This window comes from Rhea americana, unplaced genomic scaffold (assembly GCF_003343005.1).
Source record: "Rhea americana isolate MKP2758 unplaced genomic scaffold, rheAme1 scaffold_178, whole genome shotgun sequence".
Lineage (NCBI taxonomy): Eukaryota > Metazoa > Chordata > Aves > Rheiformes > Rheidae > Rhea > Rhea americana.
In genome coordinates this window covers 1,163,993-1,177,669 of record NW_028185905.1, presented here as the reverse complement: position 1 = coordinate 1,177,669, position 13,677 = coordinate 1,163,993, and the positions used below count along the sequence as shown (strand labels likewise).

Below are 13,677 nucleotides of genomic sequence, written 5' to 3'. Positions count from 1 at the left end.
GGGACACATCCCCGTGCTGAGCGACCGCCGGCGCCGTGCACGGAGCTGCCGAAACCTCCGCGCCGTCTCCTCGCTCCAAGCCCCCCCGAGCACTGTAAACCCGGGCAGAGCGGGGCCCGGCGCCGGCGGCGGCGCGTTACCTGGGGCGGGCGCGGGGGCCACGACCTGCACCCGGGGCCCCAGGCCCAGCACGCGGACCCGCACGTCCCGGCAGCAGCGGTTGACGAGCCGCAGGCGGACGTTGACTTTGGTCCTAATCTTCACGAGGCTCCGCACCATGGCGGCCGGGGCGCGCGGGCCCCTCCGGCGCTGTCCGGGCTCCCGCTCTGCCGCGGCGCCCAGCGAGGCGCCGGTGACGGAAAGCAGCGGGCGGGCAGCGAGGGGCGGGCGGCTCCAGGGGCAACCCCGGCTGCTTTACGTGCACGGGCTGCGGTCAGACCGGCAGCACTCCGGCTCCTCCCGCTCTGCTCGGACCCAGCTTGCTTGAGGAGTCTTTCAAGCAGGTTTTATTTGTTTTTCGGGTGAACTCAGTATTTTGAAGTGGCGAGCAAGGCGCACTGGCTCGCTYGGGACGGGCGCTATGGGGGTTATTTCAAAGCAGGGCACAACTCACCTCCTGCCCGGGCTAGAGGCATTAATATAACCTACAGTCTTCTCTGCTGTACTTCAGAACTAATACAAATTGCACTGCTAAGAAATTCCCCTCTGTTTTCCTTCTGCACTGGAGACATCTGGTCTGTATGGGCCTCACTTTGCCCTTGCTCAGCTATTAGCCCCTGAGCAGCAAAATCAACGGTTAGAGCTGTCAAACACTTCTTTAAGAACCCCAAAACATACTTCAGGAATTGCTTCCTTCCCCTTCTTTCACACATAAGTACAAGGGGTAAAAAAAAAAAAAAAAAAAAATAATATTCCTTTGCCCTCGGTAAGGGCTGCTCTGAAGGCAGACCCGCATCTCAGCTGTGCTAATGCACCAGGGATGACTTCAGCTCTCCACGGCTGAGAGCGAGATCGAGGGAAGGGCCAGATCCTTCCTGCAAATAGTCCGTCAAATAAAAATTAAATCATTTGGTGGTGTCTSTATTTCCTTTTCTTTAAATATTTTAGGAAATGAGTTTGCTGGCAAGACTCTCTAAGTTCAGAGGCACGTCGGGGAATCCTACATAAAGACGTGTTTTCAGCAGTGGGGAGCGGGGGCCCGGCGGGAYGCGCCTGCAGCCCGCCCGGCTGGGGCGCGCGGCTCCCCGCGCCTCGAGCAGCAAATAMACCCGAGAAATTCGGACGCGGTCCACAGCGAACGTGCAGCGAGGAGAGGCGAGCACGCGGGGCAGCTGCAGCGACTATTTACTGAGCGCAGCTTTGGGCAGCTACAAGCTGCGCTCTAGGGAGAGGTCAAAACGTTAACGCCGAGCGCGGTTTCTGGTGGGAAACGCGGTCGCTCGGGCCACGGGCTCCGCCGGGAAGGGCCCCGGCCTGGGCGGCAGTGCCGGGGGCGCTTCCCCCCCCAAGGGCGCCCCGTCCCGCCGCGCCGCCCCCCTTACCTTCCATGATGGAGATGTGCACGGCTCTCCTCCGCGTCCGCGGCACGCTGCTCAGCCGGGGCCCGTGGGTGATGGACGGGCAGCTGCGGCTGGGCACCAGCCCGGCCCTGCGGGCAGAGAGCGGGCAGGCGGCTCGAGGGGGGGGGGTCCCGCCGGGGGCTCGCGCCACGCCGGCGCACGGGGCTCGGGCCCGGCCAGGCCCCTCGGGGGCGAGCGGAGACCCCGGGACCACCCCCCCTGCACCCCCCGCTTGGAGCGGGCCCCGCTGCACGGGGCGGCTCTTGGCGCGCAGACCGTGCCCCGGCCCCCCAAGGCGTCCAGGCTCCGGCTGCCGTCCCCGACGCCGACGGAACCGGGTCCCCAAACCCCCCCCCCGCCCGGCCGAGGCGCCGCTCCCGGGCGCTCACCTGTGTATTTCCGGAGGTTCCCGCTTGATCTTGGCGCTGGACTCCATCACCTCCTTCGCAACGCGGCCGCTGCAGGAGGTTCAAGAAGAGCAGCCGTGACGGCGCGCAGCGACCCAGCCGGCCCGCCCGCCCCACCGAGCAGCGGCTCCCGGAGCGCGCGGCTCTGCCCRCGCCGCCCCGGCGCTCGGCGGACAGCGGGAGCATCCACTGCCCGCACGCGCTGCTGCGGGTACGCGACGACCAGGGAAGTGCCGGCTCGCGCCTCCGCCATCACTTTTTGCTTCTCCTGGCGCGTCTCGCGCTTTGGAGCTACTTCTCCGAGGAGGGCGACAAGCCGAGGGCGTCGCAGGGCCCCCGTGCAAGGCAGGAGGGAGCCGGCCGTGCAGCCCTGCGGCCGGGGACGCCCTGAGGCCCCTCGCCCAGCCCAGCGCTCGGGGCCAGAGGGAACACCACCCTTCGGGAGCGGGAACGATTCGTTCTCCTCCTTACCAAGGGAAAAAACCCCAGCGGGACAAGCCGGACAACCCCAAGGCCTGTCCCCCGCCCCCACGAGGCCCCTGCAGAGAGGCACGGGGCAGCGTCGGGGACGAGGCGGCGTCGGGGACGAGGCGGCGATGGGAGCACCCTCCTGCAGCGACCCACTCCCCGAGCCTGGCGAAAACGGCCAGTAACGGCCCCTTACGGTCGTAACCCACCTGTATCGGAACCGGCTTCCTTTGAAGAACAAGTTGCTGCTGGACACAGTTCGGACCTGGCTTGACTTCTCCAACCTGGAAGGGCATCGGCAGGCGCGTGACGGCGCTGCGGCTGCGGCCGCGGGCTCGGCCGGGCGCGGGGYGGCGCGCAGCCCGCCCTTCGGCTGCTCTCGGGTTTAATACACCTTGCCGGCGATTAGTATCGACCGCTTCGCTGATCCTATTAGAGCAGCGACCGCCGCGGCCCCGCGCGGCGCGCGCGATGGGTTAGCTGCCGCCACGTTCTGCCTCAGCGGACTGCACGAACCGCCCGCAGCCGCCGGGCCGGCACGCTTTCCGGCTCAGCCGGCAGCAGGGAGGGCACGGCAGCGGAACGGCTCCGAGCCCAGCCGCCCCCGGGACGGCAGGCAGCAGCCTGGCGCGGCCGGCACCCCCCGAGCACCGAGCTCCCGGGGTCCCGCGCGGGCGCTCGCCAGCTCCGCCGCGCGCAGCCCGCCGCTGCTCCTACACGAGCCCGCTGCTAACGCAGCCGCTGCGGGAGGCACGTGCAGAACGGGGCCCGCGGGAGGCGGCTGGCGAGGGGCCTCCTGCCCCGGGAGCGGCGGAGCGGCAGGCAGCACGGCCCCGGGCTCCTGCCCCCGCGAGCCGCCCGCGCGCAGCGGGAGCTAACGAGAGCGCGAAGGCTCCGGCTCAAGCGCCGCCAGGGCTCAGCGGAGGGGGAGCGGGTGGCGCGGGTTGGCTCCGCCGTCTGGTGAGATAAGGCTATTTAAAGATGGGTGCTGTGACCAGGAAACTGCCGATGAGGCTGGCCTGGTCCCCGTCCCAGGAGAAGGGGGACGTGGGGACACGGGGTCCGGCTCTGCAGCCAGGAATGCCGCGGGAGGGGCTCGCGGCCGCGGGGGACGCGGGCATCGCGCGGCAGCACGCGCGCGGGCTGAAGCTGCAAGGACACTGAAACCCTTCCCACAACCTCTGCCTCAAAGGGCAAGGAGGAGTCTAGACGCACAGACCACCCCCCATCAGCCCGCGGACCCCCCCGTCTCTGCACGCAGCYTTGGTCGGAAATACACACAAAACACGGGCAGCGACGGCGCTTCGTCCCCCTCATCCCAGGAGAACCAACCTATATCCCACAGAGCAACAAATACTCGGTGCTTCCACTGAATTCACAGTCCATTCTACTGGATGCATAATCCAGTGGTGATTTGCTAACATTATTAATCATAAAAAGATTTGTAAAGCAATATTGYAATTTCATTTCATGTTAATAAGAAATGAAACCTGCTGATTGCAGCTGCTGATTGCAGTATTCCCAAAGAGAATACATTACACACTACATCTTACATCTTTCTGATTAAAATARAACTCATTATAAAATACAAAGCAGTCTATTTTTAAGCAAAACACAGAGCAATATGGTAAAATCAAAATGTTCCTCCTGATAGCTCCCTGATTTTCAGGTAGACAGTCTAGTCCACAACCTATTCTGCAACCTGCTCTGCCCTACAGTCTGACCCTTTTGAGGCAGCCTAACTAGCCAAACAGGAACAGAACAGAAAACTGACTTATTATCACAAAAAGGGAGCCACGGTTTTCCGTCTTTTGAGAAAGAATAGTGATTGCACTCTAAAATCTTCCCTGCTCCTAGTTCTTCGCAGATACTCCCTTTCTGTCACTTTGAGCTATTTAGAGGTTGGGAACCAGAGCGCACGAACGCAGGACGCTCACTCAGGGACTGGCACCCTCGGGCTTCAGCGGTGCGAGCCAAGAGCCTGATGTACACGGGGATGATACCAACCCACGGAGAAATACATAACACAAAATAAAACACACACCTAAATGTCCTTGCACTTACTTGTAAAAAGCTTGGTTTTCTATCCCACACTTCCAGAGATGTTTGCAGGCTTCTGGTGTTGGAGCGAAGTATGTAAGAACGATTTTCTTTTCCTACAGAAAAGAAAAGGAAGTCCATGCAGAAAAAAGTGAGTGCTGACCAACAGGCAGTATGTCGGAAATGTGGCTGGATGCCAGGGCTGCAGRAGCTGAAAATTTGCATTTATAAGGTGAAAACCCTCCTCCAGAACCACTTAAAGGACGTGGAAAACTTTCAAAAACTGACTGAYGCCCTTGCAAAAGCACCTAATGCAATTGATGGGGAGCCAAGCACATCAGGAACCTGTCACCCGCTTTATTCACCGACACCCAGCTTATCTGCATTTCTGAGTGTCCAGAAATACATTTTAAAAAAGAACGACRATTGCGTAACTATGTTCAGTAAGTCCCAAGATAAGAAAATGCGCACTCACCTCTTTCTGACTTACATACAAATAGAACGTCTTCCCCTCAAATTTCATTTTGGTCACCTCATTCCTGAAAGGAGAGAACGTGCATGTTCCGGGCTGCCTCGCCCATCACCCCAGCAGATCACCGCTAGCGCACGGCCCCACGCAGCGGAACCGGATCGGGTAATATGCACAACGTCAGCCAGATTCCTTGTCGGAAGCTCAAAGGCAACAGGTATTTTAAGGATGGTAGTTGGAGCAGTTTCTAAACCACATGTTTTCAATTCATCGAAAGTGTAACGCGGTGACAAGTGGACTCCTGGCTAGGAAACCAGCAGCTGTAAACGGGGAACATCTCAGGATGAAGTGTGATTCTCAGTGGGGTGTCCARGAGTCACTGGAGAACTCTGCTTATAACATATGTGCACCGTCTGGATGAGAGTATCAGATGTGGGATACCACACTTAGCTGATGAGGCCAAAATTTGAGATACAGCAAAGAATGAGGAACAATGCGACCAGATTCAGAGGGGTTGAGGGGCGGCTTTCGGGTGACTCTGCCAATACACGGACGATGCGGCTTAATGCAGACAAATGCAGAAAATAAKAAGTCTGGGGGCAACAAACCAAATATAGAGAGTACATATTACACGGAACAGTCATGCAGCGTACTGACCAGGAAAGGGGCTTAGGGGTTATTGTAGAAAAATCCTTGGAGCCATCAGCCCAGTGTATGGCTGCAGTAAAAAAGGCAAACAGGATACTGGGATACATCAACAGCGGGATAGGGTACAAACAAGAGAAGTGACGCCGTAACTGCACGTAACTSCTCTCCGAGGAGAGCCCCGCTGCGCTGGGGCGCGCAGGGACAGCCGGCAACCGGCAGCGCCCGAGCGCGCCCGGCCTCCGTGCGCCGCGAACGGCGAGCTCTCCTCTTGCGGCCGCGAAGTCTCCAAGCGCGACAGCCGCCTCGCGCGCGCCTCGCCTCCGGCGGGAGTTGTTTCCTGCCTTTACCTGGTGCTGCCATTCCCGCCTGCACGGCGAGCGCTCTCCGCGGCCGAGGCGCGCTCGCGCAGCGCAGCAGCCCGGCAGAGCGCACGCTCCGCGGCAGCGGCCCACCGCACGCGCGCGTGCACGCCGCTCGCACGCACCCACACCGCGCCTGGCAGACGCCAAGCAAACGCACACCACGTGCGAGCACCGCGTGTGAGCACCGCGTGCGAGCAGCACGTGCAAGCACCACGTGCGAGGAGCATGTGTGAGCACCGCGTGTGAGCACCGCGTGCAAGCACCGCGTGCAAGCAGCACGCCATCCGCTCCCGGGAGCGCCCGGCCGTGGTTTCACAACGCACGTGCACGCAGCGGCGCACGGACCCCACCTGGGGCCTCAGCTCCCCCTACGGCAGAAGCACTGGGAGGCTTTCAAGGAGCATCGGATAGCATTAAAGGGCTACGACGGCAGGGAATTTTATTTTATTTTTTTGAGAACAGCTGTATTTCATGGTCAATGCCATCAGCTACACTGAGGAACTGTGCGAAAAACGACAAACGGGTGCAGTGAGTTTGGGAGCTAAGAGAAGGTCTYGCACGGGGACGGCCAGGGAGAGGGGCCCCGTCTTCGCGGCAGAGCGGGCTGCGAACCGCTGAGCTGCCGCGGCTCCGCCGGCGCGGAGGGCTCCGACACGGCCCAGCGACCGCGGCGGAGGGGACGGCTTCGCTCGCRCCGCGCCGAATTCGGCCCGCCACATCCCCTCCAGTCCCGGGAACGTAACGATTTCGCCCTTRCCCCGGCTCGGATTGACACCACCAGGCTGGCTTCAAACCGAGTTTTAAATCTTGCAAGCCCAAAGCAGCCAGAGCGGCCTCCGCGTCGGCTGCGCGAGCGTGCCCGGCGCTCYGCGGCGCGGGGCAGCGGGCAGGGCAGCGGCGCTGCCAGCACAGGCGGCCCCACGGGCAGGGGCAGGCTGCAGAGACCTCGCCTGCCAGAGCCACGAGCTCTGTCCGTCTGGCCGCTGCGGTGACGGCCGCGCGCGGGGCAAGGGAAGCTCCCCAACGCACGTCCTTGGTGGACGGGGCGGGAGCGCCGGCGAGGAGCGAGGCGGAGGGACGGCGCGGCTCGGAAACCGGGCGGCGCGGAGGCTGCACAGGCGCGCAGGCGAGCCGCCCCGTGCCGGGCGCGGGGGGCCCGGAGAGCTGCGGGCAGACGGGAGGCACCCGCGAGGCCGTCGGAGCAGCAGGCACGCCGGGACGCGGGACGGACGTTTCCGGACCTGGGTGCGAGGGGCAGACCCCCCACCCCAGCCCCGGACGGGCACCGGCGTCCCTGGGCTCGGCCGCGCAGCGGGCGCGGGACCCGGCGCAAACGCCCGCCGGCACGGGACGCCCCTTCCAGCGTCGGGCCCCTCGGGCCCTTCTSCTCCGAGCCTCCCCGGCCAGGACCGAGCCCCGAGCCCCAGCCACGACGCGGGGACCCGGGTGCGCCCCCCTCCCCTCCCCGGACCTGTAGCCCCTTCCCCACGGCTGCCCGTTCACGCCCGGAGGAACGCGCCCGGCGCCGGCGTCGCCCAGCACCCCGCCGCCGGCAGCAGCTCCCCGGGGCGTCCCGGGGCGCCGAGCGCGATGCTCGTCCTCCGCCGCTCTCCTCGCAAGCGAGGGGGCACAAACGAGCCGGCGGGAGCTGCTGAAAGCCGGCAGGACGGACTGGCGCGCCACGGCAAAGCCGGGAGAACTCACCATTTGATGAAGTGAACTCTCTTGTTTCCCTGCAGAACAACAAACCCGAAAGGAGTGAAGGCCAAAAACGCCGCGTTGCCTGACACGTCCTGGAAGACAGTAACGGCTTCTCATCACAATGTTGCAGAGCTAGCAAAGCCTACGTGTCAACAGCAATCCTCAGCCCTAAATTAGGTGGCATTAATGACTCCTCRGTTTTAGTTTTGCCAGCAGAACAGTTCTTGACAGTTTTATTTAGACCGTGGTATCTTGCATATATATTGGAATCTGCAGCAGCATAAAAGAATAGGCTGGTCCAGCAGAATTAATGAGGAAAAAATGCAATGTAACTCCTGGCTCCAGCAGTCTTATCGATTTACTAGTAAGTAACAAACTGAAGACAGTGCCCTGCATACCACCAATTCTTTCACTAATAAGTAAACTGCAAAACAGTAAAAACCTGTTAAACTTTCGACTCCCTCAGATCTCTGCACGGCTTTTATAGCCAGTGCAGCTGGCCAGCGTCAAGACAGTTTAAAACCAGCAATTAGCATCATGTACAGAGCAAGTCAGCAGCTTAATTTAATCATAACATCTAGACTCTGGGGAAGGTATCGCTAACTGTTTGGGTGCTCATGCAAAAAACAGATATACACTGAATTTCAACAGTATTACGGAGCAATTGTGGCTGCTCAGTAGTTGCTCAGATTCACTCTGGTTTTTGCTTAGACACTAGATGTTTGACCCACACTCTGACTTCCCTAGAAGGATGCTGAGCCGAACGAAATCTGCACGTCATGGGTCAGCACAAGACACGGTATTTCTGGCGCATTTGGCAAAAAAGCAGACAAAGAATTTTACAGCTGATGTTACCACAGCTTGTGTTTTGCTTGGTGCCTGCACTCCTCTAGCCCGGGTCATGCGAGTTGCTTGYGAATTACATCTAAAACAACAGCGGCTTGGTGCAAGTGGAAACTTAGAAAGTCTTAGAAGCCTACTAAAACGATGGCATAGAAACAAGGTCAATTCTTTCACGTTAAATTACTTTCTACTATGGAGCTACAGCCACCATCTGTCAYGTCTCCCACAGCAAAGCCCCATTTCAGACCACAGACAGTCGTGGATTTCCTTTCTCTCTCCGTTCAGGGTTACAGCTCTCCCACTCGGCTTCCTCCGATGCAGCATCCACTGACCTAACCCGGAGGCAGGAGACTTTTGCTTTGATTTTCGATTTCCGCACGCGTAGCCCASTGCTCCGGGTCTTCGTCTCCAGGCTCGCTACACAGAGGCAGCTACCTGAACGTACATGTCAAGCTGCGCAGGCAGCTAGTTTTCCTGATTAGATCTTCAGAATTTGAGTAGTGAGCAAATTGGTTTTAAATCCAGATTAGATCAAAATCCATCTTAATCTGTCAAGAGTAACTGGCCAAAAGCAAAGAGCCCTGGACCTCAATCCAATATCCTGTATAAAACAAGACATAAATCCCCAAACTAATCATGCCCGAGACGCAACAGACATGTCTTGAGGAAGAAGAAAGATCTCCATGTGKCTTTGCGGAAAGCAGGTTACTGCTTTCAGCAGTGGCAGCACCGCTGTCTACGCTGCACAGCAAAGGCGACGAGCAGACCACCGTCACCGTCGCAGCTCGAGACCTGGCCGGCCAAAGCGCTTTTCTCCACGCCGCTCCTTCCCAAGGCTGCAGGCTGGTCGCGCGGCTCCACGTGCCTCCGGGACGGGGAGCCGGCCCCGACCTCCCCTGCTGCGGAGACACCGCCCTGCAGAGCCGCTCGAGGGCCTCGACCGCGGCGGAACGACCGAGACCGAAACACGACGACTGCACAAAAAAATTGATAAACTGAAAAAAAGGGGGGGGGAAGCTAAACATAGAAGTCACTGAAMGGAAATGGTCTGCATTAACAAGAATTCAGTCCAGCATTTTTGAAATGTTTTAAATATTAAATACACCATCTGTGCTTTAGCACCATTTCTGTCAGTCATCAGATCTCTGGGCAGCTCAGAATGACACACGCTTTCGTGCAGCACAGCCCAGTTTTAATGTTGCTCTGATTCACATCGGATGTTTAAGGCAGCTGGAAAACTTTCAGGAAAGAGAAAACTAGAGGAACTCCAGAGGAGTGATACGCTCCTTCCAGAGCATTGAACCGGGTGCCATCATCAGGACCAGGCTGCGCTGCAAACAGATCTGGGATTGTGGGGCTACCGTTCAGTGCAACAAATGCGATTTCCATGGTAGGAAGCAGGGCTGCTGCCCCCTGCTCTGACGGCTGACCCCCACCGAGAGCCGCCAGACTCGGGCAAGGGAGCGCTGCTGACTGCTCCCAGGTGTCTGCCTGTCCATGAAACGCTTTTGCCATGAACAGTTGACACTCTTCCAATGGGCTTTGTTGCAAGTGATAAGATGCATAGATTTAATTTTCACTTTTCTTCTATTATCAGCTCCTAACTCATAGAAGCAACCTGTTCCCCGGTAGCTACAAACAAGCTGCAGCCCCGCTAGCCTATTAGAGCAAGGTGCTGCAGCAGCTCCCCGCAGCACCAGGGACACGGGGTGCAGGGGGACGCGGGATGCACCAGGGACGTGGGGTGCACGGGGGATGTGGGGCGCACCAGGGGAAGCGAGGTGCACCGGGAACGTGGGGTGCACTGGGGACGTGGGGTGCCCCAGGGATGCAGGATGCACTGGGGATGCAGAGTGCACCAGGGCCGTGGTGTGCGCCGGGGACACGGCACGCACCGGGAACGCAGGGCACCGCCACCCACGCACCTGCACAGAGCCTGCCGCCAGCCCAGGAGCACACGGCCCTCCCTGCCTCGGGGGCACTCTGCTCCAGAAAGGAAATCTTGAACGAAAACGCAAAAGCCAGAGCGAAGACTCCAGCGAAGAGGATTCCTCGGGCATCTTTCAAAGCCCCCACCAGGCTGGTCCGATGAGACTCGCCTGGTTCGTTGGCACGTTGACAAGACGCAGGTGAAACATGCTGAGATCAGCAGTAGGTGGAAAGGGCTGAGGTAGGTGTGTTCAGTCCAAGACGTCTTGTTAACGCACTTAGCCAAGCGTAACCAAGCCAGTATGCTAAAAGAGGTAATTTTTAACCCCTAAGGTAACTTCTCCTTTCTGTCTCCAAATTCACGGTGTCTCTCTGTAAAGGGAAAGCAACTCTGCAACTTCCTCCGAGCAGCAGCTTCCTGCTCCTGGGCAGCCCCYGTTTCTGCCCAACACGGCGCCGCATCTGCCCAGCGGAGCCCGGGCAGGACTCTCCTGCTGCCGGCCAGGGCCGCGGCAGAACCCCGTCCGCCTTCGCTCACCGCTGCCCCGCGCCTCCCGCAGCGGGTCCTCCCAGATCCTCCCAGCCTGCCAGACGCCTTCGAGCTAAGAGCTGATCTTTATTTATTTCACTGCACCTCTCTCGCTGTTTCCATCCCTCTCAAGAGGACCATTAATGTGGATTCTGGTCAGAAAGCAGAACGCTCCCTGCCCGAACKTCACCAGCTAATCAGAAAACGTGGCAGCAACTCTCCCAGAGCCCCTTCCCTCGGCGACGGCCACACATCCAGCATCAGGCTGCCGGYGCAGCTCGCTTCAGTGTTTCCTCTGCTGTAGCTACAGCCGTGGACCCGAGGCCTTAATCAGAATTTGAAATAGCAGCAGGGAGCAGGATTTTGCTGCCTCCTTCAAGAAGCTGCGAGCCCGACGGCTGGCCAGCCGCTTCTGCCGCCGTCTGCACGCGAGGCGGCGGGTGTCTCGCCCCGGCGCCGCGGCCCCGGGGCTCAGCGCGGGCGGCAGGGCTGTTCCTGCCTTCTTGCAGGGTTTCCATTCTGCTCACGTCCGACCCAGCTCCTTCCGCGCCCAGGGGTACGAAGCCTGCTTGCCCCCGTGCGCCGCAGAGCGGATCGAATAACTCCCCCCCCCGCACCGGCAGCACGCTCGGGAGCTCTGAGGTCGGCCCGGTGCCAGGCASCTTTTGCACCCCGGGTGGGGAAAGTCTGCCCTGCGCCGGCCTCTTGGCACCCAAAATGCCGGTGGGGCGGCGGGCTGCCGCCGCCTGCTCGGCGAGGGACCGTGCGCAGGTCTGAAGAGGCGGCGGGGAAGGAGCGGGGCAGAGCCCCGGGCTGSAAGGGGCGTCAGCGCCGGCGAGCGCCGAGCGAGGCTCTGCCGCGGGGCCCCCCCGCCCTCTCCTCGCGAGCCGGCGCGGGAGCCGGAGAGCAACGGGGCCGGCCGGGCTTGCAGCCCGCGGGAGGCGGCTTCCTTCGGGAGACGGGCAGCGAGGGGCAGGCCCGCACAGCTCACTTAAAAACCCTGCATGGCCACGGAGCAGACACTTCCCTTAGAGCAAAATTCTCTGTCTGCTTGGCGTCCCACGTCCATCCGCACGCGATGGGACTGTAAGGGGCCACACAGCGCCCAGTGCAACGACCTACGCAGTCAGTAAAGAGCGTTTCAAACAGAAAACTAGATTACTGACCGGGGAAGAACATACAGCTAGACTGTCTCTGGAGATTAATAGTTGTTGGTTTCTCAGACATATTACTGACCTTGTTATTGCCTCAAAATTACACGCTTTTGCAAAAGACGACTGGCTATTGTCTTTTACGGTTGTCCGCATACGAAAACACTTTCCTATAGCTTCCTTAAACGCTCTTACGGATGAATTTCAGAGTAGTTGTCCTCCTTGCTTCCCTCAGTGCACATATTTGCRTTTTAAGCTATTTAAGTCTAGGCAAAGGACTGCTGGCTCTGCTGAAGAGAGCAGCACCCACTGAGCTGCTCTCAGCACATGCCACATAGTATGGCTCTGTCAATGCCAAAACCTGCTGGCAGATGATAAATTGCTGCACTTGGAACCAATCAGTGGTACCTCTGCAACTTGCTACTAGCTAGAGTGAAAAATCTAGCAAAAAAATAGCTTTCTGAAAACAATTTTACCTTGCAAGGGTGTGGGTCAACTCCATAGGTCTCCAGAGTCTGGGCTTTCCGCAGAAAATTTAACTCTGAAGTAGCTGGTGTCTGACCACTAGCAGAGGAAAAAGAAGCAAAAAGAAAGTTCTCCATGAAAGACACGAACGGGAAAGGCAGTCGTCAGCTTCCCGGTTTCCGTTAACAGGAGGCATCGGTCACGGCGCGTTWGAGCTGCATCAGCTAGCGCAATCAGCCTGAAGCAGGAAACGGGCATCGAAAGCTCGTCCTTTCGCCTTTCCTGCCGGCTTGGTTTAGCAGGAGATATGCCAAGCCAGCAGCACGGAAAGGACCAGAATCAAGGAGCATCTGCAAAACTTAGGGTCGAATTAAATACATGCAGCACAGGCATCTACCAGCATTTCTTCACCTAGGGACGAAAGGGGAGTTTTACAGGCAGAAGGCAGCACAACCGCAGCACGAAACCGCAGGCTGTGCTGGATTTCTGAGGCGCTGGAGACTCGGGGAGATGGACCACCCGCCAGGACCGGGGGCACAGGTCACGGCCAGGCCCGGGACGGCGCAGCCGGGCGCCGCGGCTCAGCCTCACGTCCCGGTCCCCGCGTGCAGGGTGCTTTCCTGCAGAGTTGCTGCAGTGCCTCTAACTGAATACGACAAAACGGTCTTGCTTAAAGACATGCTTTCAAGACTATTTTTCTTGTTGCGTGTGAATAACGCCACCACGAGAACGTCTGACGTTCAGCTTCACCTCACACACGAAAGGAGGTGCGAAAGGGGGTGCAGTCACCCCGCAGCGGGACGGAAAGCCCTGCGCGGGGACGAGAGCAGCACGCCAACAACCCTCACATCAGCCAACTTTCCCGTCCCCTGGAAAGAAAAGTGCGTGTTGTGCTGCAGCGCTGACTTTACCTCAGTTCTGTTTTGTGAATCTCTGCAATTTTCCTTTCCAGCTTTTCTGAATGTTTAGGGAAAAACTGGAACTTGGAGCTGTAGCCTTCTGGGTGCTTGCCCGGGTCGTAGTCCCCGATCTCCGCTGGTAAAAGGAAGGACAGATGAGTAACAAAGCGAGCAGCGTTTGCTGTTCTGCCCGCGATGGTCCCGGGA

General features: G+C 59.3%; 1 protein-coding gene across 1 annotated transcript in view; it reads right to left on the bottom strand.

The window, feature by feature from the left end:
• Nucleotides 1-13,677, bottom strand: part of FRMD5 (FERM domain containing 5) — a 34,331-nt gene that overhangs the window by 3,248 nt on the left and 17,406 nt on the right. The window contains exons 6-13 of the mRNA XM_085301581.1: nucleotides 13,483-13,606; nucleotides 12,583-12,670; nucleotides 7,658-7,746; nucleotides 4,950-5,013; nucleotides 4,499-4,590; nucleotides 2,644-2,718; nucleotides 1,949-2,017; nucleotides 1,542-1,648 (exon numbers count right to left, since the gene is read on the bottom strand). Of these exons, the coding sequence (XP_085157707.1) occupies nucleotides 1,542-1,648; nucleotides 1,949-2,017; nucleotides 2,644-2,718; nucleotides 4,499-4,590; nucleotides 4,950-5,013; nucleotides 7,658-7,746; nucleotides 12,583-12,670; nucleotides 13,483-13,606 (708 nt within the window). The remainder of the gene's footprint in view (nucleotides 1-1,541; nucleotides 1,649-1,948; nucleotides 2,018-2,643; nucleotides 2,719-4,498; nucleotides 4,591-4,949; nucleotides 5,014-7,657; nucleotides 7,747-12,582; nucleotides 12,671-13,482; nucleotides 13,607-13,677) is intronic.